Genomic DNA, 27,890 nt, shown 5'->3' with positions numbered 1-27,890 from the left:
AGTCTTAAATAAAGACTAACCTAATTTTAAAAACCATAAAACCTCTTTTTGGGAAAAAATTTGGGGTGAAATTCACATAACATAATTAACCATTTTAAGGTAAACAATTCAATAGCATTTAATACATTCATAATGTTGAAGTACTTGTTTTATGAGATACTTTTCATTAAAACATTGAAGAACAGATGTACTAAACAATACAATTTGTCAAATATAATCAATTGCATTTTAAAAATTCAAAGCATGTTAAAATATTTAAGTAACTGGCCTGTTTCAAGGAGTCAGTCTAGCAAACTATCGGGTGAAAAGAAATGCACTCTTATATGACAAACTGAAATGGCTGATCCAGAGTATGACTTTTATATGCATATTATTCAAATTTCCTTCCCCCACCAACAAACTAGTTATCATCTAGCTATTGTTATCGTTATTATTGACATTTCATTATGTTCAAATATACCTTGTGTGTTTTGAATGTTGGTACTGAATTCCCATCGCTGGTCACAATACCAGCACTCTCCTGACCCCTGTGAATATAAAAAGGCATCAACTGTTAAATTTAAATTTACCACACTGATAAGCTTCTTTATGAAGCATTACTTTTCTCAAGAGCCACCAGGAGGTGACAACACATTACATGCTAGTGCTACTTCTATTCATGATGATAGGACTAGCAATAGCAGCAGATAATATTGAGTTCTAACTAACATGCCAGGCACTGTCCTAAGCATTTACACGAATGATCTAACTTATTACACTCTCACAACAATCTTTTGAAATAGATACTATGATTGTTATTCCCATTTTACAGATAAGGACACTAAAGAAACAGAAGTTAAGTAACTTGCCAAATGTCAAACAGAAAGTGGTAGCATAGCCAGGATGAGAACATAATCTGAGGCTAGAGAACTTGAGCTTCTGATACTATGTGACCTCTAAATGAAGTTGAGTATGTAGATAAAAATGTAAATCTCCAAATAAATTAGCAGGTAAAATGCTTAGTTGTGGGTACTAGAATCATGAACAAAATTCATTTATTTTTGAGGTTTTTGCTTTGCTTTTCTGCACTTACCACTTTTTTTTCCCCAACAAGTATCTATCACTTTAGTTACCACACACACACACAAATAAATGCTGCTTATAAAAACCCTAAGCTGATCAGGTACTTGTAATTCATGTCCTATGTCAGTATTTTTAGGTGACGATATAGAGAAGAAAGCAAAAGCTAAGTTAGAGGTAGCATAACACACAATATGACTTCAGGGGGTCTGTACTACTGTGGAGTATCAAGTGATAAAATAAAGGTTCTAAATGTTCCACAATTTTTAGTAGTTCCGAACAAATGCTACAAATATTAAATGTTTATTGGCAAATTTTTGTTCCAAAGTATATCAGGGTAGAAATAAAAAGTAAACCTCTAATATATGTATATATGCATTAAAATTGATATATTGACTTATTTGGCAAACTGGATCTTTTTCTAAATTACACACTGTAGTTGTTTTTTGGGCATTTTAATAAGAAAAACTACATTAAGTATACCAGCAAAGCAAAAATCTAAAAAAATTATAAATTTACTGAATTATCAATACATTATATAAATATGCATAACACTATATACCCTACACATTTGAATCATTTGTGACATAGGATTTCTTTAGTGAAATGATGTGGTCATTTCACTATTTCACTTTACTGTTAACCTATGCTAGAAGACAAAATGATTTGTATTAGAGGGGGAAAAAAAATCAATGTTAGCTATAAATCTTAGGGCAGAAAGAACCTCTGCTAACCACTTCTAAATTAATTTCTAAAAAATCAACAATCTTTGGTAAACTAGAGTAAATTATGTAAGAAAAGAAATTTAAAAACGGTTTTCCCTCCTGTTCATCTCAAGGTAATTTTCCCTTAAGCTGAAATGAAAAACGTTAGGAATCATTTAGGTCTAGGCTTCTTTAATCACAAAGCCTGCTTATTTGGCAGTTTCTCAAGTTACTCCCCTCAGGCAGCTTGAGCCAGTTAAACTAGATCTTTTCAGCTCTTTGGAGCTTATTGACAACCAGCCGTCTGGTTTCCTAGGAAACAAAACCTTGGCTAGAAATAGTGAATCATTTCCAGGTCACTTTCAACATGGAGAGTGGAGCAGGAAAGCACTGGACTGAAGAAGAGGTTAAAGCTTTGCTAAGTGTCTGGGCAGAAAAAAATATACGGAAACAACTTTATGGAACACTAAGAAATAAAGGAATATTTATTTACATTGCTAAAAGGCTGCAAGCACTAGGAGTATACAGAGATTGGAAACAGTGCCGGGCAAAGTACAAAAATCTCAAATATGAATATAGAACAGTTAAATATGCTCATAACTCTGGAGACAGCTCTAAAACTATGAAGTTCTTCCATGATTTGGATGCGATCCTGCAGTATGAACCTGCCACACAAATAACAGAGGAAGATGCAAATGGCAGGTGCCTGGCAACGCTGAGCCAAAGTACAGCTTCAGAGACCACTGAAGGTAAAAAGAAAAAGTAGCATTATTTTGTTTTTACCTAACAAACTATAAGAGTACAGGATTTCTGAGTCCATATGATAAAACATAGTCTGGAATATCATGTTGAGAAAAACAACTGGCCTGTTACGCTATTTTGCACAAGGTAAAATTTTTTAAAAGATTAAATACCTCCACTTTTTAAATTTGTGATACTGAAAAACACATTAAAATAACATTAACCACTTAAAAAAGATAATAGCATTAACCACTAACGCCAACTGCTCCTTAAGCATGCCTGGTATGTTTTTTGGAAAATGGATTGGGTTTTGAAAATATTTTAGATTTAAAAAAATTTTAAGAGTGGCAAAAGGAAAAAAACCAATACATTTCTCCACTGTTACTTCTCCACATCTCCAAACAAGACAGAACTTTCTGCTCTGTATTTATGTTCCCATTTTCTTAATTTATCAATAAAAGCACTGAAATAGTAGGAACTAATAAATTCTTCATTACTCATTTGGAAGAAAGCTCCATTTTAACAATAAGCAAAACAAAAACAGATTGGCTAGATTAAATGATTTATGATTAAATGATTCAGATATTAAAATAAGGTTCTTGACCTGCTGTGTTGTTAAGCCTGAACTATTTACATAGAATTTGCTAGGTCTGTATCACTAATGTATCACTAGGGAAAGCTGGAAAAACAGTGGCAATAAGGAGATTTTTCCCATAGCCAAAGTCTTTACAGATGCTATTTTAAGAACAGAGTTGTTCAATTCAATTCAAAAGCTCTGAATACCTACTGCCTGCAAAGTGCTGAGCTATATGCTCATGCAGTCAGTGATGTGTAGCCTCAGAAAGGAGGACACAATGAATAAATGTAACAGCCAGTAGAAAATGGTTACAGTGGTAGAATAAAGATACCAAATGGGAAAGGGAAGTAACATGATAGAAGTTAAAGCTCGGTTAATTAGGTTAATGAGGTTATTACTCTGAACTTCGAGTTTATAAAGCTCAATAATAAATCATTTGGTAAAAAATCCACTCCACTTAACAAACTCCCTTTACATTTCTGATACCAAATTCTGAGGAAGCTTTGCAGTTATTGTCAAGTTAAATAGCAGTAACATTATTTTATTCAATTAATCATCCTGCACTCTCCATTATTTGAATGCTTTTAATATTGATTAATGATAAGTAAATCACACAGCTTCTGAAAAGCTTTGGTTTTAACCATAGGTTGGTATTGGTATAATGAAGATGTGGGTGCTCTGTCTTCACTTTTTTTTTTGCCACTTTTGTGTCTCTGTGTCACCTTCACTCCTCCCCCCTCCTACCCACCCCCGTGCACATCTGTTTCTGTCTTTCTCGTCTGTGTGTCTGTCTATTCTCCACTTAACAGGATTTCCTTCTAATTTAGATACCCCCTTGGCTCCAAATTCCCCATTTTCACTTATAAGCAGAGGGCCCATAATTACCACTTAACCTTAGGGTATGTTTAAGGTATCTCAAACCCCAAATTCTAAAACTATATATACTCTTCCTTCATTCAGGACTGATCCTCCTACAAATTACTTCTACCTTACTATCACTGTATGTCCAATCACTTACAGAAACATTTGAGATGCCTTTGACCTTTGGTCAGTCACTAAGTCCTCAAAAAAAAAAAAAAAAAAAATCTACTGACATGTTTCATAAGTTTTTCTCTGTTCCGGTATCCCTGGGTGGCGCAGCTGTTCGGCGCCTGCCTTTGGCCCAGGGCGCGATCCTGGAGACCCGGGATCGAATCCCACATCGGGCTCCCAGTGCATGGAGCCTGCTTCTCCCTCTGCCTGTGTCTCTGCCTCTCTCTCTCTGTGACTATCATAAATAAATTAAAAAAAAAAAAATTTTTTTTTTAAAGTTTTTCTCTGTTCCATTCTCATTACCACTATGCAGAACTTCATCTATCACATGTAATGTAAGATAACCTCTTAACTGGTCTCCCTACTTTTCAGTCCCTTCCCACAGATCATCCACAATGCCACTGGTTGTTGTTTAAACTTTTTAAATTACACAATTATAAGCACATTAGCATTCTGTTTACTTTATTTTTTTAAAGAATTTATTTATTCATTCATGAGAGAGACATACACACACACAGAGGCAGAGACACAGGCAGAGGGAGAAGCAGGCCCCCTGCAGGGAGCCCGATGTGGGACTCATCCATTTGGGACTCCATCCCGGGGCCTCCAGGATCACACCCGGGGCCAAAGGCGGCGCTAAACCCCTGAGCCACCTGGGCTGCCCCATTCTGTTTACTTTAGTAATAATCCTTGTATTATACCTAGAATTAATTGTAATTCAGGATTAAATATACTTAATGATTCCATAATTTTTAAGTGAGTGCATATCAGAGTTTATTTTGGCCCCCTAGAGAAATGTGCTACAATCAATACCTTTTGTCCATATTTAACATTACTACTTTAGGAGAGACTATCAGAAGTTCAGTTATTGGTCAGAAAGGGTATGATTACTTTAAAACACTTAAAAAAAAAAAAACCTGCTTTCCAAAAGAATTGTTTTTTATTAATAGTGAGACTGTCCCTTTTATAGAAGAACCTTGTCATATCAGATCATAGGGAGGGGTTAAACTGGGAGAGAAACTTTCCTAATTTAACAAATAATAAAGTGTGCTAATTCAGTAACTTTTATTTTGCATTTGTCTAATTACTAGTGATATGAACAGTTTTCTATGTATTTTACAAAAAACTGTTCATGTCAACTGAGGTCTTAGAAATTGCATGATCCCTTTTGCCTTACAATTTTGGTTGATTTTTATTTGACCTATAGAGTCCAAGTTTTTAATGCAATCAAACAGTCTTTTCTAAGGCTTAGAAAGCGCTCCTTTCTCCAGGTCTGATTCATTTATAATGTCTTCTGGTTTTTCTATGGCGGAACCAGCAAAATTTTTATTGGTGTATGATAAACTGAAGAAGGGAAGAAAATGAATGTGCCTTTTCCACTGTTGGGATCAACCTCATGCAAGTGGTAAGGACAGAGGATCTGGTTCCCTCCGTTAGGCAGCAGGTAGTCTGACTAAGCCTTGGCAAAGAACTCAAATACAAACTCTTAAGAGACTTCATGTTCTGGAAATTATAATCATACTCAACCTCAGAATACCTTTGACCTACTGCTGCCGCAGAATCATTCCTTGGGTGACCAAATTTCCACTCTATTTCCCTCCTCTTACTTGATACAGATGCAGAGATAATGAGTTAAGAGTTTCAGTTTAAAACCTCCAGCACATGCATGAGGCTCCTTCATATAATTTTGGGATCAATCTAAGAAAAAATTACACCTGAAACAGCTGGGAAGAGAGCTTTTCTTTTTTACTCTGACCTGTATGTTTAGCATCGGCTATTTTCAACAAACATAAAACTAGGAGAAAAACAAACAAACATAAAAGTAGGCCCTAAATCAGATAATAGAATAGCAAACTCTCCCCTCTTTCCTTATTGTTCTCCTCATGAAGCTCACATGTTAAATTAACCAGGTATATCATATTTTCTTTTTTTTATATATTTTCTTAAAGAGAATTCTTAAATAAAAATTCTTATGTAACTACAGACTTTCATTTTCCATATTCCCATCTACATGCCATTTGAAAACAGTAGTACCTCCCTTATTTTTCATGTTATTCTATTTTAAAATAGAAATCCCTAATATAATCTTTAAGATGACAAACATTCCTTTTCTTGTTTTTTTAAGATTTTTTTTTTAATTTATTCAGAGAGAGAGAGAGAGAGAGAGAGAGAGAGGGGCAGATACACAAGCAGAGGGAGAAGCAGTCTCCACGAAGGGAGCCTGACGAGGGACTCGGATCCTGGGTCTCCAGGATCACACCCCGGGCTGCAGGTGGCGCTAAACTGCTGTACCACCAGGGCTGCCCCTTTTCTTACTTTTTAATGGAATGCCTCCAAATAGTGAATTGTAATTTTAAATATTCATGCCATTGAAATCATAACTAACATTTGCTCTCCTAATGTAAAGTAAAAGAATGGTATTTGTTACTCAGTAAAACAATATTGAAAAAACATGAAAATGATAGATGAATAACTCTCTGATTCAGAAAGTTACAAAAAAGTAATCAAAACCTACTTAACTACCCTATCTCATGATCAGTTTCAGCCTTGTTATAATTATGATTCATCTTCACATGTGCCAACTGAATCCAAAATTCTATATGCTGGGTTCCTTTGAAAGATATATTTTAGTTTTTCCTATTACCCTCCTCATTTGATTACTTTAAAAGTAGTCTGTGCCTCATTTTATAAAAAATAAAACCAGGAGATCAAGGGAGGGCCATTTTCATTTTTCAAGGTTGGCATGGTTCTTTTAAATGGCACATTCCTTGGTCCATTTAAGCATAACTTAGATAAATTTCTGGAAAGTTTAGTATGTACCAATTAGCTAATTATAAAAGATACATATAAATTTTAGCTATTTGACCATATACCAATTAAAGAAGATTTTCTGATTATCTCATTATGAAACCTCTGTCTTACATTGATTGCTACTATCATTTATCAAGTGCCTGTTATGTTTTTTTTTAAATCTTTTTTTTTTTAATTTTTATTTATTTATGATAGTCACAGAGAGAGAGAGAGAGAGGCAGTGACACAGGCAGAGGGAGAAGCAGGCTCCATGCACCGGGAGCCCGACGTGGGATTCGATCCCGGGTCTCCAGGATCGCGCCCTGGGCCAAAGGCAGGCACTAAACCGCTGCGCCACCCAGGGATCCCTTGTGCCTGTTATGTTAAAGTACCTAAAGCACAAAATAATGAAGACACTCACTTTTTTTTTTTTTTTTTTTTTTTAAAGAGAGAGCATGAGCATGGAGGAGGGGTCAGGAGGGGCAGAGACAGAGATAGACAGAGAGAGAATCTTAAGCAGGCTCCATGTTCAGCACAGAGCCCAGCCCAGGACTTGATCTCATGATCCTGAGATCATAATCTGAGCCAAAATCAAAAATCAGAAACTTAACTGAACTACCCAGGCACCCCAAGAAAAATCTTCATTTATTTTTTTATTTTTATTTTTTTAAATGAATACAAACCACAATCATCTCTAGAAACATAAAATTAGCAAATAAATCTAGTGGAAGTTCAAAATTAACCATGTGAATGGAAGAAATTAAATTTTTCCGTATTATAAATACATATTTAAACTATTTTATACCGTTTTATTACAATCTATGTTTAACACAAATTTATAATCCTTCATATGATCAAATTCAGTTCAAGCTATTAGCATTCTCATTCATATTAATTCAATTTTTATCTTCCTTAGAACTTATTCTAAAAGGAATTCTGTTCTCTTTCTAGGTAAAATGTCAGTTACATTAGAAGATAAGGAAGATATCTCAGGAAATCCTTTACTTTTGGTTTCTCATATCAGACCAATGGAACTAGGTACAGTATTGTGGATCAAAAAATACAATGAAACTGATCAAATTCCAAATTGGAAAGTTAGGTTGGTTTCTGAGAAAATGGCTGATTTTCCAGATAAAAACACTTAGGATTATCTTGTTTCCCCCCACCACCACCACTTTTTTTTTTTACCAGTCTATACTAAAAAATAATAATAATAATAATGATTTATTTAAAATAAATGATTTCTTTAACAAAATGTAAACTGCCTGTATTATTGGCCTTCAAATTCCCAACCTTTATTCTTTAAACATAATAGGGAATACAGTGGTCAAAATTATATATAATAGGTGCTTAATATTTAATGAACATGTCACTTTCGCACTCCTGAGGTCTAATACAAACAACTCTACAACTGAAAGTAAATAATATCAAATCAATGAGGTCAGGGATGGTTTTATTCACCCAGTCAGAGTCCAAACAAATCACCATTTTGCTTCTAAATTTTTACTGAAGGTTGTTAATCCAAGTGGAAAAATAATGTGCCTCTTCCAACCCTTTACTCGTGAATAGTTTTGGTTCTCAGCCATGACTGCCCATTAGAACCACAAACTGGGGATGCAAGGTGGGGGTAATAGCAAAGTAGTGATTTACAAAAGCTCCCCAGCAGATACTGATATGTATCCAATGGAAATCACTAAATTAAGAGGAGATAAAAATTGCTCCCACCTATCCTATCACAAAACAAAAAACAAATAAAAATTACCCTTAATGAGCCATTTTCTAATTGTATTGCTTTCTACAAATAATACAAAATTACTCAACATTCACTATATACCGATATACATACCACATATCAAAGGAATGGGATGAAGAGTAAGAGAAATATAGAGAAAAAAGATGATCAAAATGTGACTAATTAAAAACAACTTTTTTAAGGCCAGTCACTGTCGTGGTAAGAAATAGATTCAGGTTCTGTATTTCATTTCCTCATTAGTTTCAGAGAAAAGCTAAGGTTTTCCATCTCCCATGGAGAAAATTTCCTTCCTTACTAAGGTTGCATCCAATTACTTATCTTATGTATGTAACCTATATATGCATCTCTTTCCTCCCCACCTGATACAGGTAACTCCACATCAATTATGGAACCCCCTAATAATCCAACTTTTATTCCAACCATAGCAAATGAAGGAGGAAAACACTGGACTGTGCCAGAAGTTAGGGCTCTAATTGGCATCTGGTCTGATATAAATATACAACAACAACTGGAAGGAACAGTGAGAAATAAAAGGATATTTGAACAAATTGCTGCCAAGCTTCAGAAATCTGGAATAGAGAGAGACTGGAAACAGTGCAGAACAAAGTACAAAAACTTAAAACATGAATACAAGACTGTAAGAATGGCTCAAGACCAGGGCATAACTAAGAGTATGAAATTTTTTACTGAGTTGGATGCTATTCTGGGATACAATAAAAGAGAAAAATCACAAGAACACGAATTCCAAGATGAAGAACAAGCCACACGATGTGCCAATGTAAAAACAGAAGAGAAACAGTCAGGTAGGAAGGCAAAGAAAAGTAACCTGAACATTAGGCCAAATCCTATAAAAATGTTAGTAACCCAAAAACGTGAATATAGTTTAAGTTAAATAGGTTTCACTAAATACTATTCAACAAGCTAATTGTTGAATTTATCATGAACAATTTAATGTATATTCAATCTCTTCCAGAACCCAGACAATAGTACAGAGTCATACATAAGGATGAAATAAAATTGGATTTCCACAAGTTTAAAAATAGACCAATTTTAGTAAAGTAAAACTGCAACTCTAAATGGCAGAAGTTAAAACAAGTTTTCATATTAATTGTGGTTAAATTGTGAGTGAACAGAAAAAGAGCATTAAAGAACTTAGAAAAAAAAAACATGAGAATGACTTTGAAGTCTAAGTTCTTCTGGGACACTTCATAAAGTTCTTTAATAAAAAGTTTAACACAAAGGACTGAGATACATTACACACAAAGATAGGACAGCATGACATAAATGAGTTCTAGACCAGGAGTCAGGAAATCAAAGTTCTAGCTCAGTTTTTCTGGAATCTTGAACCAGGTGTCTCCTCTAGACTTGACAAAATGTTCTTAGAGACCTCTACTAACCATAAAGTTTCTAGATATTAATATCTGCCATAAACAATGCAGTCCTAATTCTTAGAGTATGAATACGTATCTAGGGGAAATGGAGGCAATGAGAGAGGATTGAGAAATGGTGGCAAGAAGGCCTGAAATATTTTGCTGGCGGAGAAGAAACTGGTCTGCTTGAGAACTATCCACCTATCCCATTGAAATTAAAATGACAACCACAGTATTCAGCATGAGGTTTACTTTAGTGGAGCTTGATCTCAGGACCCTGACCTGAGCCAAAGGCAGATAGATGCTTAACTGATTGAGCCACCCAGGCACCCCCATCACGCTCACTTTAAAAGAGAAAATAACATATTAGAGTTTAAAACACTATGCTGAAGGTGAATAAAACCAAACCACCATCTATCCCACTATATTCACAGTCATTGCTGGAGATGAAGCAGAAGATGACTTTGTCAGTGATATATCAGAAGACCTAAGAGACAGAGATGTAAAACAAAGTCCTGGTACAGGTAAAATAATATTTTTTTGGTTTTATGTACGTGAAAAAATATGTAAGATGTTGTTATATGATGTTGCTATAGACTGAACTGTGTCACCTCTAAAGTTGTATCAACAGATATAAGAGCATTTGGAGATGGGGCCTTCATGAGATAATTAGGTTTGGAGGTCATGAGGTTGGGGACCTTATGATGGGTTTTAGATTTAATTATATTTTATGTATAATGTATAATAAAAAAGATGCTATAATAACTAAGATTTTATAATAACACATACAAGGTTATAACACTGTATATGAAGAGTTATACTCATATTTACAAAATACAGAAATGGAAGGTGAAAACTGTTAAGGACAGTAACATTCCCTATAGCTGTGGTTTTCAAAGTATAGCAGCATTAGTATCATCTGGGAACTTTGGCATGCTCGAGTTTGAGAAACACTGTCCTATGGTACTAATGGCGTGAAGGAAAGTAAGTGCTTCCTATATGGTGGTTTGCCTTTTACATAAACCAAAATGAGTGATGGGTGATCACCAGGCCCCCAAGCAAAAGCTTAGCTAGTCATCACAGACCTCACACATAGTCTTTCAGTTCAAAGCTTAGAAAAATGTAAAGAATCATGCTGATTAACAAACCAGGTAATCAAATTCCTCACACTCTTGGCAAACTTCTTTGTCTGACTTATCAGATATGACAAATTAAAAGCCCAGTGGGAGAAAGGAGAGCTGCTAGAATGGTGAAAGGTGAAAGCGGAGAAATTAAGGGGAGAAATTAAGGGGACTAATCCGATAGGAACATGCAGCTGACTAGGGGTATGATAACACAGGTAAACAAAAATCTGTGCTCCTAAGATTTCTCAGGGCATCAGAGCATTGACCGTTGTCATTAAAAATAAAGTTAAAAAAAAAAAAAAGTTAAGGGACGCTTCGGGCTCCTTGAGGGAAGCCTTCTTTTCCCTCTGCCTGTATCTCTGCCTGTCTCTCATGAATAAATAAATATAAAATCTTAAGCTAAAAAAAAGTTAAAATCAGATAGATTTAATAAGATAGATTTCCATGGAAAAAATTAAGAACTTTAGCATTCAGAAGATTTTAGCTTGTTACTCCTCTGGACTCACTTAAGTACAACACCTCAAGATCCTTTTTTCTATGTGAAAGGAAAACATTAAGTCAGATATATTATTAAACTGGCAGGATTTTAAAAAAAACTGGTATGTTTATATGTTTCATATTTTCTAAATATAAAATGGGAAATATTTAGTCATTCTAGAAACTAAGGTATTTTAAACTTCCATATGAAAATAAAAGCAAAGATATAAACCTACAAGAATCCCAACAGCTAAATACATAGGAAAATAAACTGATCTTTAAAAAAAAAAAAAAGATTTTATTTATTCATGAGAGACACACACACACAGAGAGAGAGAGAGAGAGAGAGAGAGAGAGGCAGAGACACAGGCAGAGGGAGAAGCAGGCTCCATGCAGGGAGCCTGATGAGGGACTCAATCCCAGGTCTCCAGGAGCCTGCCCTGGGCCGCTAAACCACTGAGCCACCGGGGCTGCCCCAAAAACTGATCTTTTAAACTATTAACAGATTTTACCTTTATGTAATCTTTACATCCAGTGTGGGGCTCGAACTCACCACCCCAAGATCAAGAGTTGCATGCTCCACCAACTGGGCCACCCAGGCACCTCCCAGAGTTAGCAAAAAAATCTAAGTAGAAAAGTTCTTCAGTCATACCTGCAATATAAACTACTGAGTCACAAATCACCACTCTACTATGTTGTAATGAGGTATGGATATTCATCTTCAGGAAAAAAATTCACAACAAATATTCTTTCTTAGGGATCCCTGGGTGGCACAGCGGTTTAGCGCCTGTCTTTGGCCCAGGGCACGATCCTGGAGACCCGGGATCGAATCCCACATCAGGCTCCCAGTGCATGGAGCCTGCTTCTCCCTCTGCCTGTGTCTCTGCCTCTCTCTCTCTCTCTGTGTGACTATCATAAATAAATAAAAATTTTAAAAATTTATAAAAACCCTAAAAAAAATATTCTTTCTTAAAACAAAACAAAACAAAACAAAACACAGGGGGCACCTGGGTGGCTCAGTGGTTGAGCATCTGTCTTTGGCTCAGGTTGTGATCCCAGGGTCCTGGGATTGAGTCCTATATCTCCCTTTGCCTATGCCTCTGCCTCTCTCTGTGTCTCTCTCATAAACAAATAAATAAAATCTTTAAAACAAACAAAAAAACCAAAGGGTCACTGGTTGGCTCACTAGGTTAAGTCCCACTCTTGATCTCAACTCAAGGTCATGAGTTCAAGCCCCACATTGGGCTTGGAGCCTTTTTTTTTTTTTTTTTTTTTAAGATTTGGGGATCCCTGGGTGGCTCAGCGGTTTGGCGCCTGCCTTTGGCCCAGGGCGTGATCCTGGAGTCCCCGGATCGAGTCTCGCGATGGAGTCCTGCGTCAGGCGCCTGGCATGGAGCCTGCTTCTCCCTCTGCCTGTATCTCTGCCTCTCTCTCTCTCTCTCTCTCTCCCCCCCTCTGTCTCTCGTGAATAAATAAATAAAATCTTTGATTTTACTTTATTTATAAAATCTTTGAGAGAGAGAGAGAGGGAGGCAGAGAGAGGCAGAGACAGGCAGAGGGAGAAGCAGGCTCCATGCAGGGATCCGATCCCGGGTCTTCAAGATCACACCCTGGGCTGAAGGTGGCGCTAAACCGCTGAGCTACCGGGGCTGCCCCCTTGGAGCCTACTTAAAAAATAAACAGAAACAATAAAGTGATGAACATTCATGTAAAAATAGGTAGAAGTTATTTCATTTTGATTTTATATTTTTACTAATGAACTACTGAAATCTGAGTTCCTATTGCCCCATATTGTTAACATTGATACTTGGTCATGAAACTGGTCTCCCAAAAGTAAATTTTTCCTCATCTTAAATGTATGCTAGAAGATTCTTTTTTCAAATAAAAATCTAACTAGAGCTGTGAACTACTTGGAGTCTAGATAACTAATTAGTTCCCAATTTAGAACTCCTGGGGATTCTGGTTTAGCGTAGGGTTATAGGATGGGTTCAAGCAACTATATTTTTATAACAGACCATCAAGCACAGTAAGGGTTGAAAATAACAGTTAGGTTGTCGTATTTAGAGAGTAGAGGCTAGCAGAGGGCTGAAGAAACTAAAACATAAAATCCAATTTGATTCCATTTAGGGAAGACAATTTAGCCAATTTCAATTATCACTTTAAAAAATGCATGACTAATGCAATATGAAATACGTTAATCACTGGGAAGAATCACAGAACTCCTGAGCTATGCCTACCTATTACAATAAGTAAAAAGTAGGGGATGCCTGGGTGGCTCAGCGGTTTAACACCTGCCTTCAGCCCAGGGCATGATCCTGGAGTCCCAGGATCGAGCCCCACATCAGGCTCCCTGCATGGAGCCTGCTTCTCCCTCTGCCTGTGTCTCTGCCTCTCTCTCTATCTCTCATGAATAAATAAATAAAATCTTAAAAAAAAAAAAAAAGTAATAACCCATGAAAATTGAATAACTAATTCTTTGGATCTAAAATTCTTCTCGGGCACCTGGATGGCTCAGTGGTTGAGTGTCTACCTTTGGCTCAGGTCGTGATCCTGGGGTCCTGGGATTCAGTCCTGCATCAGGCTCTCTGGAGGGAGCATGCTTTTCCCTCTGCTTAGGTCTCTCTGTGTCTCTCATGAATAAATAAATTTTTAAAAAATAATAAAAAAATTAAAAATAAATTCTTCTCCCCACCTGAGACATAAGCAAAAGATGATAAAAGGAATCAGAAAGTTCTACTGTCTAAACAGGAAATGTTTGACAGTCTTGTCAGTTACCTGTCTCTTCTGAGTAAACCTAAAATTAACTTAATTCATCTCTAGTATCAGTTGATATTTACACGAGGTGGAATACTTCAGTATTCTCGCAAGCCACTGCTTTTTAGTATTGGCAGTCAAAGGTAGATCAATTTTAGTTCTGAGGGGTGGAGACAGGCAAATATATCCTATCGGAGGTTATTCTTACCAGCCTAAAAATCACAAGTAAAAACTATTCTTTTAAAAATAGTCTTAAAGAATTTTCTTTGGTTGGTAAAATATATTTCCAAAATTAAAATAGTCACTATCCCCACAATTTCACAAAAATTAACAATGTGATGGCCAGCAGAGGGCACTAAACTATCTATTGTTAGTATCTCAGAGGCCATGCCAGGTTTTTTTTGGTTTCTCAAATTCATATATTTCTCCAATTCATTTATTTTGGTTTATTTATAATAAGCCAAAAATTGGAAATAATTTTAAAAGAAAATAAACAGTTTTGTAGATTTTGCATTTAACTTGGATAATCTTAGCAGGTAATGCATTTTCATCACATGAATCATAATACTGAGAACTTTTACATTTTTAATTGAATAGAAAATCCAAATAAAGATTTGATTTTTAAAATTTCAGAAACCCAAAAATTACAAATGTAAAATAAAGTTCAAACTTAGGTAAGCCAATAAACTTAAATACAGGCAACTTGATAATGATAAAAGTGTTGGCTTTTCTAATTCCTGTTTATATTTTCACAAACTCTTTAAGAAGCTGTAACATAATAAAAAATACAGAGGTGCCTGGCTGACTTAAGTCAGTAGAGCACATGGCCCTTGATCTCAGGGTTGTAAATTCAAGTCCCACGTTGGGTGCAGAGATAGTTTTAAAATAATATCTCAAAAAAGAACATAAAAAAATAAAGAATACATAAATCTGGTCTTTGTCTCCAGTTCTTGACACAGAGTTTCAAAAACCTTAGGAATTTCCAGTGGCAGAAGACTTCTTATTTTAATGAGCTGATTCAAAGTGGGTTTCTAGATAGCTTCAGGATAGGACTGGTCACCATAAAGACCAACTTTGTGATTAAGAGGCTTGGGATTTTAGGCCAGTCTGATCTCTAACAGGGAAATTAAGTCTGAAGACTGAATTCAGTCATGTGGCCAATGATGTAATTGATCATGCCATAATCAATCATGTCAATAAAAACTGGCTTAGAGGAGCTTCCTGGCTAGTGAACACCCTGATGTGCTGGAGAATTGAAGGCCCTAATTCCACAGGGAGAGGGCATGGAGGTCCTGCATCTAGGACCCTCCCAGACCTTATTCTATGTGGATGGATCTTCAATTTGGTTGTTTCTGAGTTCTATTTTTAATAATAAAACTGTATTCTAAGTATAGGGCTTTCCTAAGTTCTAGGAGTTGTTCAGCAAATGATCAAACCTGAGGGGGTCATGGCCAGAATGAACAGGTCATGGCCTGAATTTGTAGCCAGTCAGCTGAAAGGTGGCTGGCATCTGAAGTAAAGGCAGCCGTATGGACGAATGAGCCCTTGAAGCTTCAGAGTCTAATTCTAATTCTAGTGGAGAGCGTCAGAAATGAATTGCAGTATACCAGTTGGGAGAGAAACCTAACAGAAACTAAATGCTTACCTTTCCTTAAAATATGCTAAATTTAGGATTTCCACACCACTACCCTCCAATATGACATCTTATTTTCTAGGACTAACTATAGATTACCAAATCTCTAAATATTTCTATCTCCCAGAAGGAGGACATGTGCCTGAGCCTAAAACTAATGGTTTTAGTCACATAGGTAGAATGTTATAAATTCAGATTCTGCTGAAATAAGGTTTGCCAAAGTTTACCTTGGAGTGCTCTTCACTGAGGTAAGGGTGGGTGGAGGGCTTGGGCATGGAAGGAGGTAAGTCTAGTTATAAAAAGCAACCAGAGGGATCCCTATGGTGTTGAAACCTTGGAGTATCTTGACCTTGATGGTGGAGACATGAACCTACAAGCTAATAAAATTATCATAGAACATAATACAAACATATATACTCAACAATGAGTACAAGGAAAACAGGAATTCTGAATCAGAGTAGTGAACTCTATCAATGTCAATATCCTTGATTTAGTAGTATATTACAGGTTTAACAAAATGTTACCATTCGAGTGCCAATGGGATCTCTTATTTCTAAAAACTGCATTTGAATCTACAATTATCTCAATAAAAATTTCAATTTTGGGGCAGCCCGGGTAGCTCAGCAGTTTAGTGCTGCCTTCAGCCCAGGGTGTGATTCTGGAGACCTGAGATCGAGTCCCACGTTGGCTCCCTGCCATGGAGTCTGCTTCTCCCTCTGCCTGCCTGTCTGTCTGTCTGTCTGTCTCTCTCTCTCTCTCTCTCTCTCTCTCCTCTGTGTCTCTCGGGAATAAATAAACAAAATCTTAAAAAAAAAATTTCAATTTTTGCCCTATGTGGCTCCAAAGTACAACCTGTCATTTAAGATACTGATATTGCTAAAAGCTAAATTTTGTTCTAGTCTCACTGTGCAAACCTGTCCTTAAGGTAAGATCTGGTCCTATCCTAATAAAATTTCCACATACCTATGGCTGCATAGGCTTATGGGTTCCCTAACCACCTCATCTTTTCCCTTACTGTTCTACTAATCATAACCACTGTGTAGTTTTATATTTTTTTTAAAAAAAACTTAAGATTTTTATTTATTTATTCGTGAGAGACAGAGAGAGAGAGAGAGAGAGAGAGAGAGAGAGAGAGGCAGAGACACAGGCAGAGGGAGAAGCAGGTTCCATGCAGGGAGCCCGACGTGGGACTCAATCCCAGGTCTCCAGGATCTCACTCTAGGCAGAAGACGGCGCCATACTGCTAAGCCACTGGGGCTGCCCAGTTTCATATAGTTTTATAATAATCATTACAAGCAACTACACAGACATGAGTAATACAGAATATATTTTTAAGAGTTTATTTATTCATGAGAGAGGCAGAAACAGAAGCAGAGAGAGAAGCAGGCAGGGAGGCTGATGCGGGACTCGATCCCTGGACCAGAATCACACCCTGAGCTGAAGGCAGATGCTCAACCACTGAGCCACCCAGGTGTCCCAACACAGAATTTTTTTTTTAAAGATTTTATTGATTTATGAGAGACACGGGGGGGGGGGGGGGGGGAGGGGAGGCAGAGACACAGGCAGAGGGAGAAGCAGGCTTCCTCCAAGGAGCCCCCTGTGGGACTTGATCCCAGATCTCAAGATCATGCCCTGAGCCAAAGGCAGATGCTCAACCGCTGAGCCACCAAGGTGTCCCAACACAGAATATTTTTTAAAAAATAATGTCCTGGGGCACCTGGGTGGCACAGGCGGTTAAGCATCCGACTCTTGGTTTCAGCTCGGGCTGATTCCAGCTAGATTCCAGCATCAAAACTGTAACCTAAGGGCACCTGGGTGGCACACTTGATTAAGCTTCTGACTCTTGGTTTTGGCTCAGGTTGTGATCTCAGGGTTGTGAGATCAAGCTGCACCTTGGGCTCCACCCTCAGTGTAGAGTTGGCTTGAGTTTCTCTCTCCCTCTCCCTCTGCCCCTTTTTCTCTCTCTCAAATAAATAAGTAAATCTTAAAAAAAAAAGAAAAAGAATAAAAAGGTCCCAGTGTATAGGAAATGTATAGCAGGAGTGAAAGAATCCTATCATAGCACTGCAATACTTCAACACAGCAATCCAACATATGCATGAGAAAGAGCTTTCCCCAAACAGCGAAGAGCTGACTTATAAACATTCTATACATACAATACTACACCACAATACATATTATACTTATCAAGATAAGTACCATGAGTTCCTCAAAATGTTTATTACCTGTCTTCTCTTAACAGCTCATAATGAAAATTGCCAAGACCACTTAATCTTAAGGTCTTGTATAGATATATTGCAGTTAGGATCATTCTCAGTTACCGTGAGGATCAAATGAAAGAGATTTGAAAGCTTTTTGCAAACATTATAATGTAACAAAGATGTTACAAAACTGAGTCTAAAAGTGCTATATTCATTTCCCAAATAGAGTATACTGTGCCTTGGGGCTTTATTTTTTTTTTTAAGATTTTATTTATTTATTCATTATAGACAGAGAGACAGTGAGAGAGGCAGAGACACAGCCAGAGGGAGAAGCAGGCTCCATGCAGGGAGCCCGACATGGGACTTGATCCTGGGATTCCAGAATCACACCCCGGGCTGCAGGCCGCGCCAAACCACTGCGCCACTGGGGCTACCCTACACAAAGGCATTTTAAAATTCTGTTAGAGATGACAACTGTTCTTGGCTGTGAGGTTATAGATTGTTTTTTAAAAAAGATTGATTGATTGATTGATTGATTGGAGAGAGTAGGAGGAGGGGCAGAGGGAAAGGGAGAAAAAGTCTCAAGCAGACTCCATACTGAGGGCAGAGCCCCATATGGGGCTCGATTGCATGACCCTGAGATCACTACCTAAAACTGAGCCAAAACCGAGAGTCAGACACTCAACTGACTGTGCCACCCAGGTGCCCCTAGGTTAGTTTTGATGCTAGAATCCAGCCTTACTCGTTTCTCAGTATAATCTTCAATTGCAAAAGTAAATTTGAGTTCTGTGAACTCCTGTTTTCTGACAGAGGAAGACACCGTAAGTACAGCCTCAGAAGAGGTGGGCAGTCCCATGGCACCACAAAGTATCACTGGGTCAGGTATAGGGTCTAAATTGTTGAATTAAAATTTTTTTCAGGAGTGCCTGGGTGGCTCATTTGGTTGAGCATTAGACTCTTGATCTCAGCATTGTGAGTTTAAGCCCTGCGTTGGGCTCCACACTGGGCGTGGAAGCTACTTAAAAAAAGAAAAAAATCTTTTAAGCTAATATATACCAGTTTAAGTAGTTACACCAAGACACTCCATATTTGTAAACATCCAGTGAAGATTATCTATTGATGAAAAGTTGAATTATTCTTACCAATTTTGGAGATTAGTATACCTTATTTTTTAAATATCTTATTTGAATATGAACACATGAAGAAATTTTGACCCTTCACATTGAAATGCTGTAATTCTCAATGCTTTATGTCAATCCAGTTTGTTTTAAATGAATGATATTCAAATACAAGATTTATCTCTAAGTTTGTATAATTGTAAATCACATTGATTTATAGGTAATTATATTCCTTTAGAAGATGCTAAAAATCATTTACAGATTGTGACAGTGAGCGACACAGAGGCTGGAAAACACTGGTGTGACAATGAGGTCAGAGCGCTTATACACATATGGTCTGATGAAAAAATTAAGCAAATGCTTGAAAGGGCCACAAGAAACAAAGAAATATTTGAGGAAATTGCCAGAAGACTAATGCAGTTTGGAATAGACAGAGACTGGAAACAATGTCGTACCAAATACAAAAATTTAAAATATGAATACAGAGTTTTACAAAAGAAAAATGGGAACCCTCAAAGAAAAATGAGATTTTATGAAGAAGTTGACTGCATCCTAAGAGGACCAACTCTCAGAACTGCCAAATGGAAACATGGTAACCTTGAAACTGACTTTTTAAAATAAAAATTCTATTAACCTTTTTCTTTGCATTGTAACACAGCAAGAAATTCCTCAAAAATAAAATCCTTATTACTAATATATATTCAAATGACCCAAAAATTTATTATAAAGCACATACCTAATTTAAGAATTTCAATTTCCTTCCAAACCTTGTACCAAAACATTCCAAATTCTTAATTCATCCTTCTTTATCTGTACAACCACTTAAATGCACTTACTTTAGTGCATCCGAATGCCTGAAGATTAATCTATTTTAAATGTCATATAATGATTCTTTTCTTGTGTTCTTTTGTTTTAAGAATTATTTGAAGGTCATACCAAAAACCCAAGAACTTCAAGCATGAAAAGAAAAGCACACGAAGATGGTAAGAGCCTGAGAAATGCCAAGTTTGGGCACTGAAAAAAACTTGTTGCTTTTTCCTGAAAAGAAATATTTTCTCCCTGTCCTTGACATATTAGACTAAACATACTGTTTATAAGCTGTGAGAGCAAAAAAATGCTGAGTAATGATTTCTTTCATAGCTCATTAAGAGTAAAAGTAACAGAATAAATGGAAACTTTCCCAGAGTCAGAAATTTCTGCACAACTGTCCATTCATCAGGAGTCTTTAAATTACAATTTATAGCGATTGCTATCAGAAGACTGGGATAGAAAAGGAAAAAAAAAAAACCCCACAAAGTAATAAGTTCTGAATTTTAGTTTTCCCCAAAGGTAGTTAGCAATAGGTACAAAATTTTAGCAATCCTACAAATAAGTCAACCTAATTATGTGAGCTATTAATTCCAAAATGACTCATTACAGATGTCAGAAAAGATAACACAAGGTAGTTTAGCAAATAGAACAATAGAAATGCAGAACAGAAGAAAAAGCAATGATCTGAAACTCAGAAAACCTGAGTCCTAGTCTCTCTCTGACTCTAATAACAGAGCAAATCACTGCATCTTTCTGGATCTAATAATTAATTTAAGCATTTTATAAGTTTTTAATCTATCAAATTCTTTTGTGTAAACAAAATAGTTGAAGAGCTGAATTTTTACAAAGTGAACATACCCACATAACTCCACTCAAATCAAGATACAAAACATTACACCAGCACCCTTCAGACCTCCCAGTCATAATCATCTTCCTAAACTCTATAAAGGTTATCATTATCCTGACTTCTATCACCATAGATTAAATGTGGAATCATGTAAGATATTCTTACTTTTTTTGGATCTGTTCTTTAATGTCAAGCTTCTTTCAATCAGCATTGAGATTCATCCATGATTTTACTTGTAGTAGGAGCTTGCTCTTTTTCACTGCTGTAGAATATTCCATTATATAAATATATGTACCATTACCTTCTTTATCCATTCCACTGTTGGACATTTCCATTGTTTCCAGATGGGGACTATTACAAATAATGCTATAAAAATTCTTGTGCATGTCTTCCAGTAAACATATGTATGCATTTCTGTAGAGTATAAACCCAAGAGTGGGATGGAGGGTCATAGGGTATGCATATATCCAGGTTCAGTTCTAAGTACTTTACATATATGAATGCATTTAACTTCCTACCACAACTCTATGATGTAGGTGCTAGCATTATGCCCAATTTATAGAGGAGAAAGTGGAGGCATAGAAGTCTGTGCTGTTGAGCCAGCTGGCTAACACTGCCTCCCTATGAGGTCCAGGGGCCATATCTGCCCTGTGCAGTACAGTATTCCTAGTACTGACCACAGTGCCTTATGAATACAAATAGGAGCTACAGGTACTTTTTGAATGAGTATTAGATAATAACAGGAATCTCCCTATCCCCAACAACCCTTACTATATCTCAAGTTAGAGGAAAATTTTACTCTCCATTTTTGGACCTAAAGTGCAAGTCAGAAGAGTTGCCCCAACCTTTGTCTTCTCTTAGTGTCCTCTAGTATATATACTATTGAAAAGGAAAATTGCTAAGGACTAACCACACAAAAGTATCATTCCCAACCCACTAGATTTCGCCCACTGAACCTTTAAATACCTAAGTCTAGCCCAACAGATGAGAAAACAGACTCAGAAGTGAAGAGGCTTGCTGCCCAAAATCAAACTGATGTTACTAGGAAATCTAGGACAGATTTCAAGTCTTATGTTAAAGAGCTATTTCCAATATTGACCAGAATGCAAAGCATTAGTACTTTGAAACTCTTTTGGGGACAGATAAATTCTGCTTCAAGATAATGCAAAAACCAAAGTTGTAAATAATAGCGATAACCAGAAGAACTGAAAACACTTAGGATTTAAAGCTGAGAATCATTAAATTACAAAAGTAATTGAATTAAAGGCTTTCTGAAACCAAAGACTGGAACAATTAGCAAAGACAGTTTTAACATAAGTCACTTCCCCAACCAACAATATATAAAAACACTATAGAAATGGGACATATTTGGTCATTCTACTAAAAGATGAAAATCAAAATAAAGTTATCCTCAGCCTTAAATTTGGCAACTCAAAGCCAAGTTCATTGACAACCTATTCCTGTATTTCTCACATGCCTTTCTCACAAGTCTTTCTTACAAGTGCCTTTCTAGTGATAATGTTATATACTCTGTTTATAGGACCAGTGTCTGTATCTCTTAAGAAAACTGTTCCTGAGATCATTGCAAATACGTTTCCTCAAGGTGTAACAGAACGAAAGGATTCTACAGAATGTTTCTACAGACAGAAGACCCCCTACATGATCCAACTTCATCAGGTAAATCACGAAATTTTTAGAAGTATGAAAATGTACATCAGTTGTAGGGTTCAATTCCTAACCCCGGGAAATGATAATTCACTTTCAGGGTAGGCATTTTCATCTCCTAATTAACCAAGGAAAGGCTAACTATTCAATTCATGGGATAAATCGGTGAAATTTTAGTAATTCCTTTTATGGAATCTTCATAATATGTCCATGTCATTCTAGTCTCCAAAAAACGTGTCTGTGTTTTAAACCTGAAGATTTCTGATCTACAAAGGTGTGTGTGGTTTGTTCAGAACTCTGCCAACCACTGAACCAAAGTTTTTAGGACTGAAAAAGCAAGTGGTGATTATATGAATCTGTCATGAACAGTTTGCATCTAAAGAGCTCATAGAAATGAAAATGTTAAACTCCCCTTGAAAGAAAGCAGAGCTACGGAATAAATCTCCAAATAGCCAGGACTACTAGAAAGATGTACTTCTGAATGAACCCATCTGGATTAAGTATCCAGTGCATGACTATCTAGTAACTGACGTTCTGTTTGTATTTACATGAAACACATAAAACTTTCAGGTACTGTACTATCTCTAGGTTTTTAAAATCATATTATACCTAAGACAAAAACAGAACCAAATACAGTGCAAAAGTGATAGCAATCTCACCTTCCAGATTCCATGCTTATTAGCAAGATAACATGAGACAAATTCCTTCATCAAAAAAGGAAAAAAAGAAAAAAAAACATAAACGAATCTTGTTACTGGTTTTTTTTTTTTTTTTTAATTTATTCATGACAGACACAGAGAGAGGCAGAGACACAGGCAGAGGGAGAAGCAAGCTCCATGTAGGGAGCCCGGTATGGGACTCATGAGACTCTATCCGGGAACTCCCGGATCACACCCTGAGCCGAAGGCAGATGCTCAACTGCTGAGCCACCCAGGCCATCCCAGAATCTTGTTACTGTTATTTTAAAACTAAGTAGTAAGTGGAAGGAGGTGAGGAGGTAGAGACTTCTGCAACAGACTACCACTTGCCAATGTACAGTGTATTTCACTCTACTGTATATTATGCCATAACAACCTATCTAGGTGACCAGTTTTAACATTCTTTGATTCAATACCATAGAAAAACATTAGTTTTTAATTTCTGAACCCTGCAGACTCGTTCAGAGATTTTATCTCTGACACATTAGGGAGTTTCGCCATTCTTCCAATCAGATCAGTTCCTCTGAAGGGTGAGGACTTAAGCTAATTTAAAATTTTCAACTGGAAGAGAACCAGCCTTCTCAATGCACCTAATAATTCTATGCCTACACAAGGAAAATCTTAAATAGTTTTCCATAAATACATTTGTTACCCAGAAACTACTGGGTACCTTGCTCCTGTTATTGAAAACATCGCAAGGTCAATTTTCAAAACCAGTTTAACAAAGACTTATTTGGGCAGATGAGCAGCCTCAGAGAATCCATTTATTATTGCTCTATTATCATATAATTAATTTTTATTGCTCTTCCCTTGTACTGTCTAATCACGTAATTCTTTCATACAAAAGCAACAGAAAAGTGCACATAGTTAGGATTCTAGTTGTACTCATTAAAACAAAAACAAACGCTTTTCTTCCAGCACATATTTAAAAGAGAGTCTCAAGATCTTCTTCCCTTCACAGAATATCCAAAATAACTTATCCTAAGAATGTTATAAACAAATGTTCTGAACTACCATAAGCAGGTTTCAGTTTTTCCTTGGAGTACATATCTATCTTCTCAAAAAATGTTCAGTATTTTAAAACAAGATTTCTATTAAGGTCAACCCACAACTATCCAGGATTAGAGTCCTCCAAGTTAAAAATACTCTTTTTGATTCAACCCAGACTCTAAGTTACTCTCAGCTCTCAGTAAAGGAGGAGTATATAAGATGTGAAAACTAAAGTTAACTGCGGCCCTGAAAAGATCAAAAAGACTACTTGCAATCCAAGTTTGGTGAGGAAAAGCAAGTCATTTGGAATGCATTTATACATATACATATTGCTGATAAATATTCCTGCCAAGTTCCTTAAACTGTTCTAAAAGTTATTGCTGCAGTACTGCCTTATGAAAACTTTGTAATACTTTCAGTGAAAATGTCAAACCTACATTTGTATCAAAAGCCAGGTAATAAGGAATGGAAAGATCACAGAAGACAAGCTATTTTTTTTTAACTCAAAGGGATCTACCAAATTTTCCAAAAAAAAACCCAAAAAACAAAAAACCAGCATGTACTTGTCATACAGGAACTGCTCCCCTTTCCCTCTCTTAAAGAAGAGACTTACTTTTTTTGGCATCTTCTTACTACAACCTTTTCCTTCGTTACCTGAAACCCGTGAATCTTTTGCAGATGCGCTATTTCCGGTGACTGGTTTATTTTCAGTTGGTCTGCGATCTACAACCAGGAGTTCCTTCTGAATACCAACTAGCTCGGTTTCCCAGGGTTTGAACTCCAGAATTCCTAAGTCCTCATAGCTGGGACTGCATTCACATCTACAATTTGCTCAACAGCTAGCTCTGCCCCTGCAAACAAAAGCCTGTGGTGGTCGAAGGCTCCGCGGGAACACCTCAAGGTGCTGTAGGTCCTGGAACCAGCAGCCACCCCCACACAAACCTTCACCAAAAAAAGCAGCTCCGGGTTCTGCAAGATTAAAACGGGCAAGCAGCGGGAGAAGTCCCGACCCGGCCGAGCCTGGCGAACCGGAGCCTTACAAATTGGCCAGACTCTCGAGGAGCGCACACACGGGAGAGCCCCTACAGACCATTCAGGGGGGAGGAGAAGCAAGTTCAGGGATGCAAGGTGGTGCCCGCGCACGCCTAGGCAACCTCGTCGATGCCACAAGCGGTTATCGACCCAGGTAACAGAGGTCGGCCTCCCTGCCCTCAGGCGCACGGGAGATCGCTAACTCGGGCCGCGGGAAACGGCTGGGGCTGAAGGAGAGAGAAACACACGCGCCGCCACCCCCACCCCTCAGCCGGTTGCTCACCGGTGCTGCAGCCCCACGAGTCCCAGAGTGATCACATGCGGCACATCTAGCTGCGTGGGCCACTCTCCTGAGGCGATGCACCCGAATACGCCACATTCCTCTCGCATTCCCGACTCCTCCAGCTCCATGTCGCTGCCGAAAGCACGTGGAGAGACCTGCCGCGGCGGCAGGGGCCTGAGCACCAACCAGCTGCCGCTCGGCCCGTACGCCTCAGAAGCTCGCTTCCTTCCCAGCAGCTCGACCCTCGCTACTGCGGCGGCGCGCGCTTTCCCAAAGTAAGCGTGATTAGCTCTCCCCCGCCGGCCGCCCCGCCCCGCCCCCTCAGGATCCACCAATGAGCGAGGAGGGAGGGAGCGGCCCCGCGGCCGGGAGGCGGAGGCGCAGGCCGCCGGGGTGGAGCTCACCCTCCGCCCGGAGCCCTCCGCGGAGGACTAGCGTTTTCTTTTTCCGCACGTGGAAACCTCCGTTATCTTCGAACAGCCCAGACTGGGGTGAGGAGACTAGTAGGGCCAACGCCATTTCTCTGCCCTTTGTATGCCCCTCCTCACCTGCTTTCCCCGGGCCATCACCACTTGGTACGCTCCAACCTATGAGCCGCTCCCGCTGCGGAGAAGGGGCCGGTCAGCGAGCCTCGGTAGACTCGGGAGGGGCCGCCGCCGCGCGCCACTTTCCGCCGCTTCTGGAACGGCGCCTGCGCCTGTGCGCCTGCGCGGCGGGAAGCCTTTTTTTTTTTTTTTTTTTGTGGCGGGGCGGGGGGCGGGTGGAATCCCCGAATCGAAGTTGCTCCCGGGCGGCGGAGGCACGCGGGGCGCCGTCGCGGCTGTGTTGCCAGCGGGGAGCGCGCGGGCGTCCGGAGTACTAGGCCCCGGGGGGTGTGTCTGTAGCCGCCCCCTTCCCCGCCGCCGGGGCCTCTCTGACCGCTCCTCTTTTCCAGAGTCTCGCCTCTCCCGGCGCGTCCCCTGCCCCCAGCCCACGCGGGATAATGGCGACGGCGGAGGGTGAGTATCCCGGTCCCCCGGCGTCTGCGGGGGCTCCCTGCCGCCCGCGGTCTCCCCGCCCCTGCCCCCTCCGCGAGCCTGGAGCTGGCGGACCCGGCGCCGACCCGTGCGCGCCCCGCGGCCCTCGGGGCGGCCTCCTCCGGGCCTGGGCCTGGGCCTGGGCCTGGGCTCCGCGCCGCCGCCTCCCGCCCTGGGCCGCGGGGCGGGCGGACACGTGGGCCGGGCGCCGCCGCGCCGGGCGGAGGAAACACGGCGCTCCCGGGCCTCTCCAGACTTTTCTGAAACGCTCGGAACTGGCTCTCGGTTGGGGGAAGAAACCAAGTAGAGGAGGGAGGGTGATTGGAAAGAGAAATGGCCGAGCGTTGGAGAGGTGCCTGGAAACCACTGGGTAATCAGGTATTGCAAAAGCAATCGCGGGAACGCGTGTTGAGTCTTCAAAGTCTTGCTTTTCCTAATGGCCCGCTATTTGCGGAAAGTTAGTAGTTGAATCTATTGAAAAATTTCCTTTTTTTTTTTTTTTGTCCAGATTTTGTGTGTGTGTTTTATAGTCTTTTGATGCCGTAATGACTTTGAAGAGCTCCAAAAGCCCCAAGCAAAAAGTTGCCGTGATTCACTTTGCATTTATCCTATTAACATAACAATTTTATCTGCGAGTGATAGGCCCTCAGGGAAGATCGTTTGTGACATTTTGCTGATAAAACTTCCCCCCCACACACGCCCAATTTCTAAATTTACGGTGAACCAAATTGCTTGTGTTCACTGGTTAGTACGTTGTCTTCCACGCAGAAAAATTGAATTCAACTAAAAATTGATGGACTGAACGAAACGATCCAGATGATAACGAGTAACAACTCTATAAAATCAAGGCGTTAGACTACAATTTTTCCTTCTATACATCTACACTGGTAAAATCTAACTGGCAGGTTTATATTTCTAAAATGTCACTTTTATGATTTCTAAATGGCGCTTCCTCCCTGAAAAATGTTCAGGGGCAACCCAAGAGCTATTAAAATCCAGTCTGAAGCCCCTTTCACCTCCTGCATGCTGCTTCCTTTCAATGTCTGCAACCCTTTGATATTTTCTGTCTTGTAAAATCCTAAGCTTACATCCCATTCAGGGTGATACATCAGATTTGTTCATCTGTGTTCATTTATGTTGTGTGTTGTAAAACAGTGCTACTTAATGGAAATATAATATGAAACTATATGTAACTTTGTATCCTAGTAGTCACATT

The 27,890-nt window shown here is 38.7% G+C and overlaps 2 protein-coding genes across 11 annotated transcripts in view; one reads left to right on the top strand and one right to left on the bottom strand.

The window, feature by feature from the left end:
* Positions 1 to 26,369, bottom strand: part of PPAT (phosphoribosyl pyrophosphate amidotransferase) — a 38,472-nt gene extending 12,103 nt beyond the window's left edge. Inside the window, exons 1-2 of one of the 2 annotated variants that reach the window (XM_026003579.2) lie at positions 26,207 to 26,369; positions 461 to 527 (exon numbers count right to left, since the gene is read on the bottom strand). Coding sequence is in view for 1 of the 2 variants with exons in the window: in XM_026003578.2 (XP_025859363.1) it covers positions 461 to 527; positions 25,659 to 25,786 (195 nt within the window). In the remaining variant the exon portion in view is untranslated. Of the gene's footprint in view, positions 1 to 460; positions 528 to 25,658; positions 25,927 to 26,206 lie in introns of those variants that run through there. The other variant, XM_026003578.2, reaches the window with a different exon arrangement.
* The window catches only part of PAICS (phosphoribosylaminoimidazole carboxylase and phosphoribosylaminoimidazolesuccinocarboxamide synthase), a 69,909-nt gene that overhangs the window by 16,245 nt on the left and 25,774 nt on the right, over positions 1 to 27,890 (top strand). Inside the window, exons 1-8 of one of the 9 annotated variants that reach the window (XM_072748941.1) lie at positions 2,017 to 2,512; positions 7,855 to 7,941; positions 9,025 to 9,459; positions 10,461 to 10,550; positions 19,554 to 19,925; positions 20,251 to 20,316; positions 22,531 to 22,667; positions 26,593 to 26,656. In XM_072748941.1, coding sequence (XP_072605042.1) covers positions 2,131 to 2,512; positions 7,855 to 7,941; positions 9,025 to 9,459; positions 10,461 to 10,550; positions 19,554 to 19,925; positions 20,251 to 20,316; positions 22,531 to 22,667; positions 26,593 to 26,656 — 1,633 coding nt within the window. In that variant the 5' untranslated portion in view covers positions 2,017 to 2,130. Of the gene's footprint in view, positions 1 to 2,016; positions 2,513 to 7,854; positions 7,942 to 9,024; positions 9,460 to 10,460; positions 10,551 to 19,553; positions 19,926 to 20,250; positions 20,317 to 22,530; positions 22,668 to 25,852; positions 25,934 to 26,006; positions 26,234 to 26,592; positions 26,657 to 27,890 lie in introns of those variants that run through there. The other 8 variants (XM_072748943.1, XM_072748942.1, XM_072748944.1 and 5 more) reach the window with 8 other exon arrangements.

This window comes from Vulpes vulpes, chromosome 2 (assembly GCF_048418805.1).
Source record: "Vulpes vulpes isolate BD-2025 chromosome 2, VulVul3, whole genome shotgun sequence".
Taxonomy (NCBI): Eukaryota; Metazoa; Chordata; class Mammalia; order Carnivora; family Canidae; genus Vulpes; species Vulpes vulpes.
Note: the sequence above shows the minus strand (reverse complement) of the source record. Positions and strands in the feature narration are given on the sequence as shown.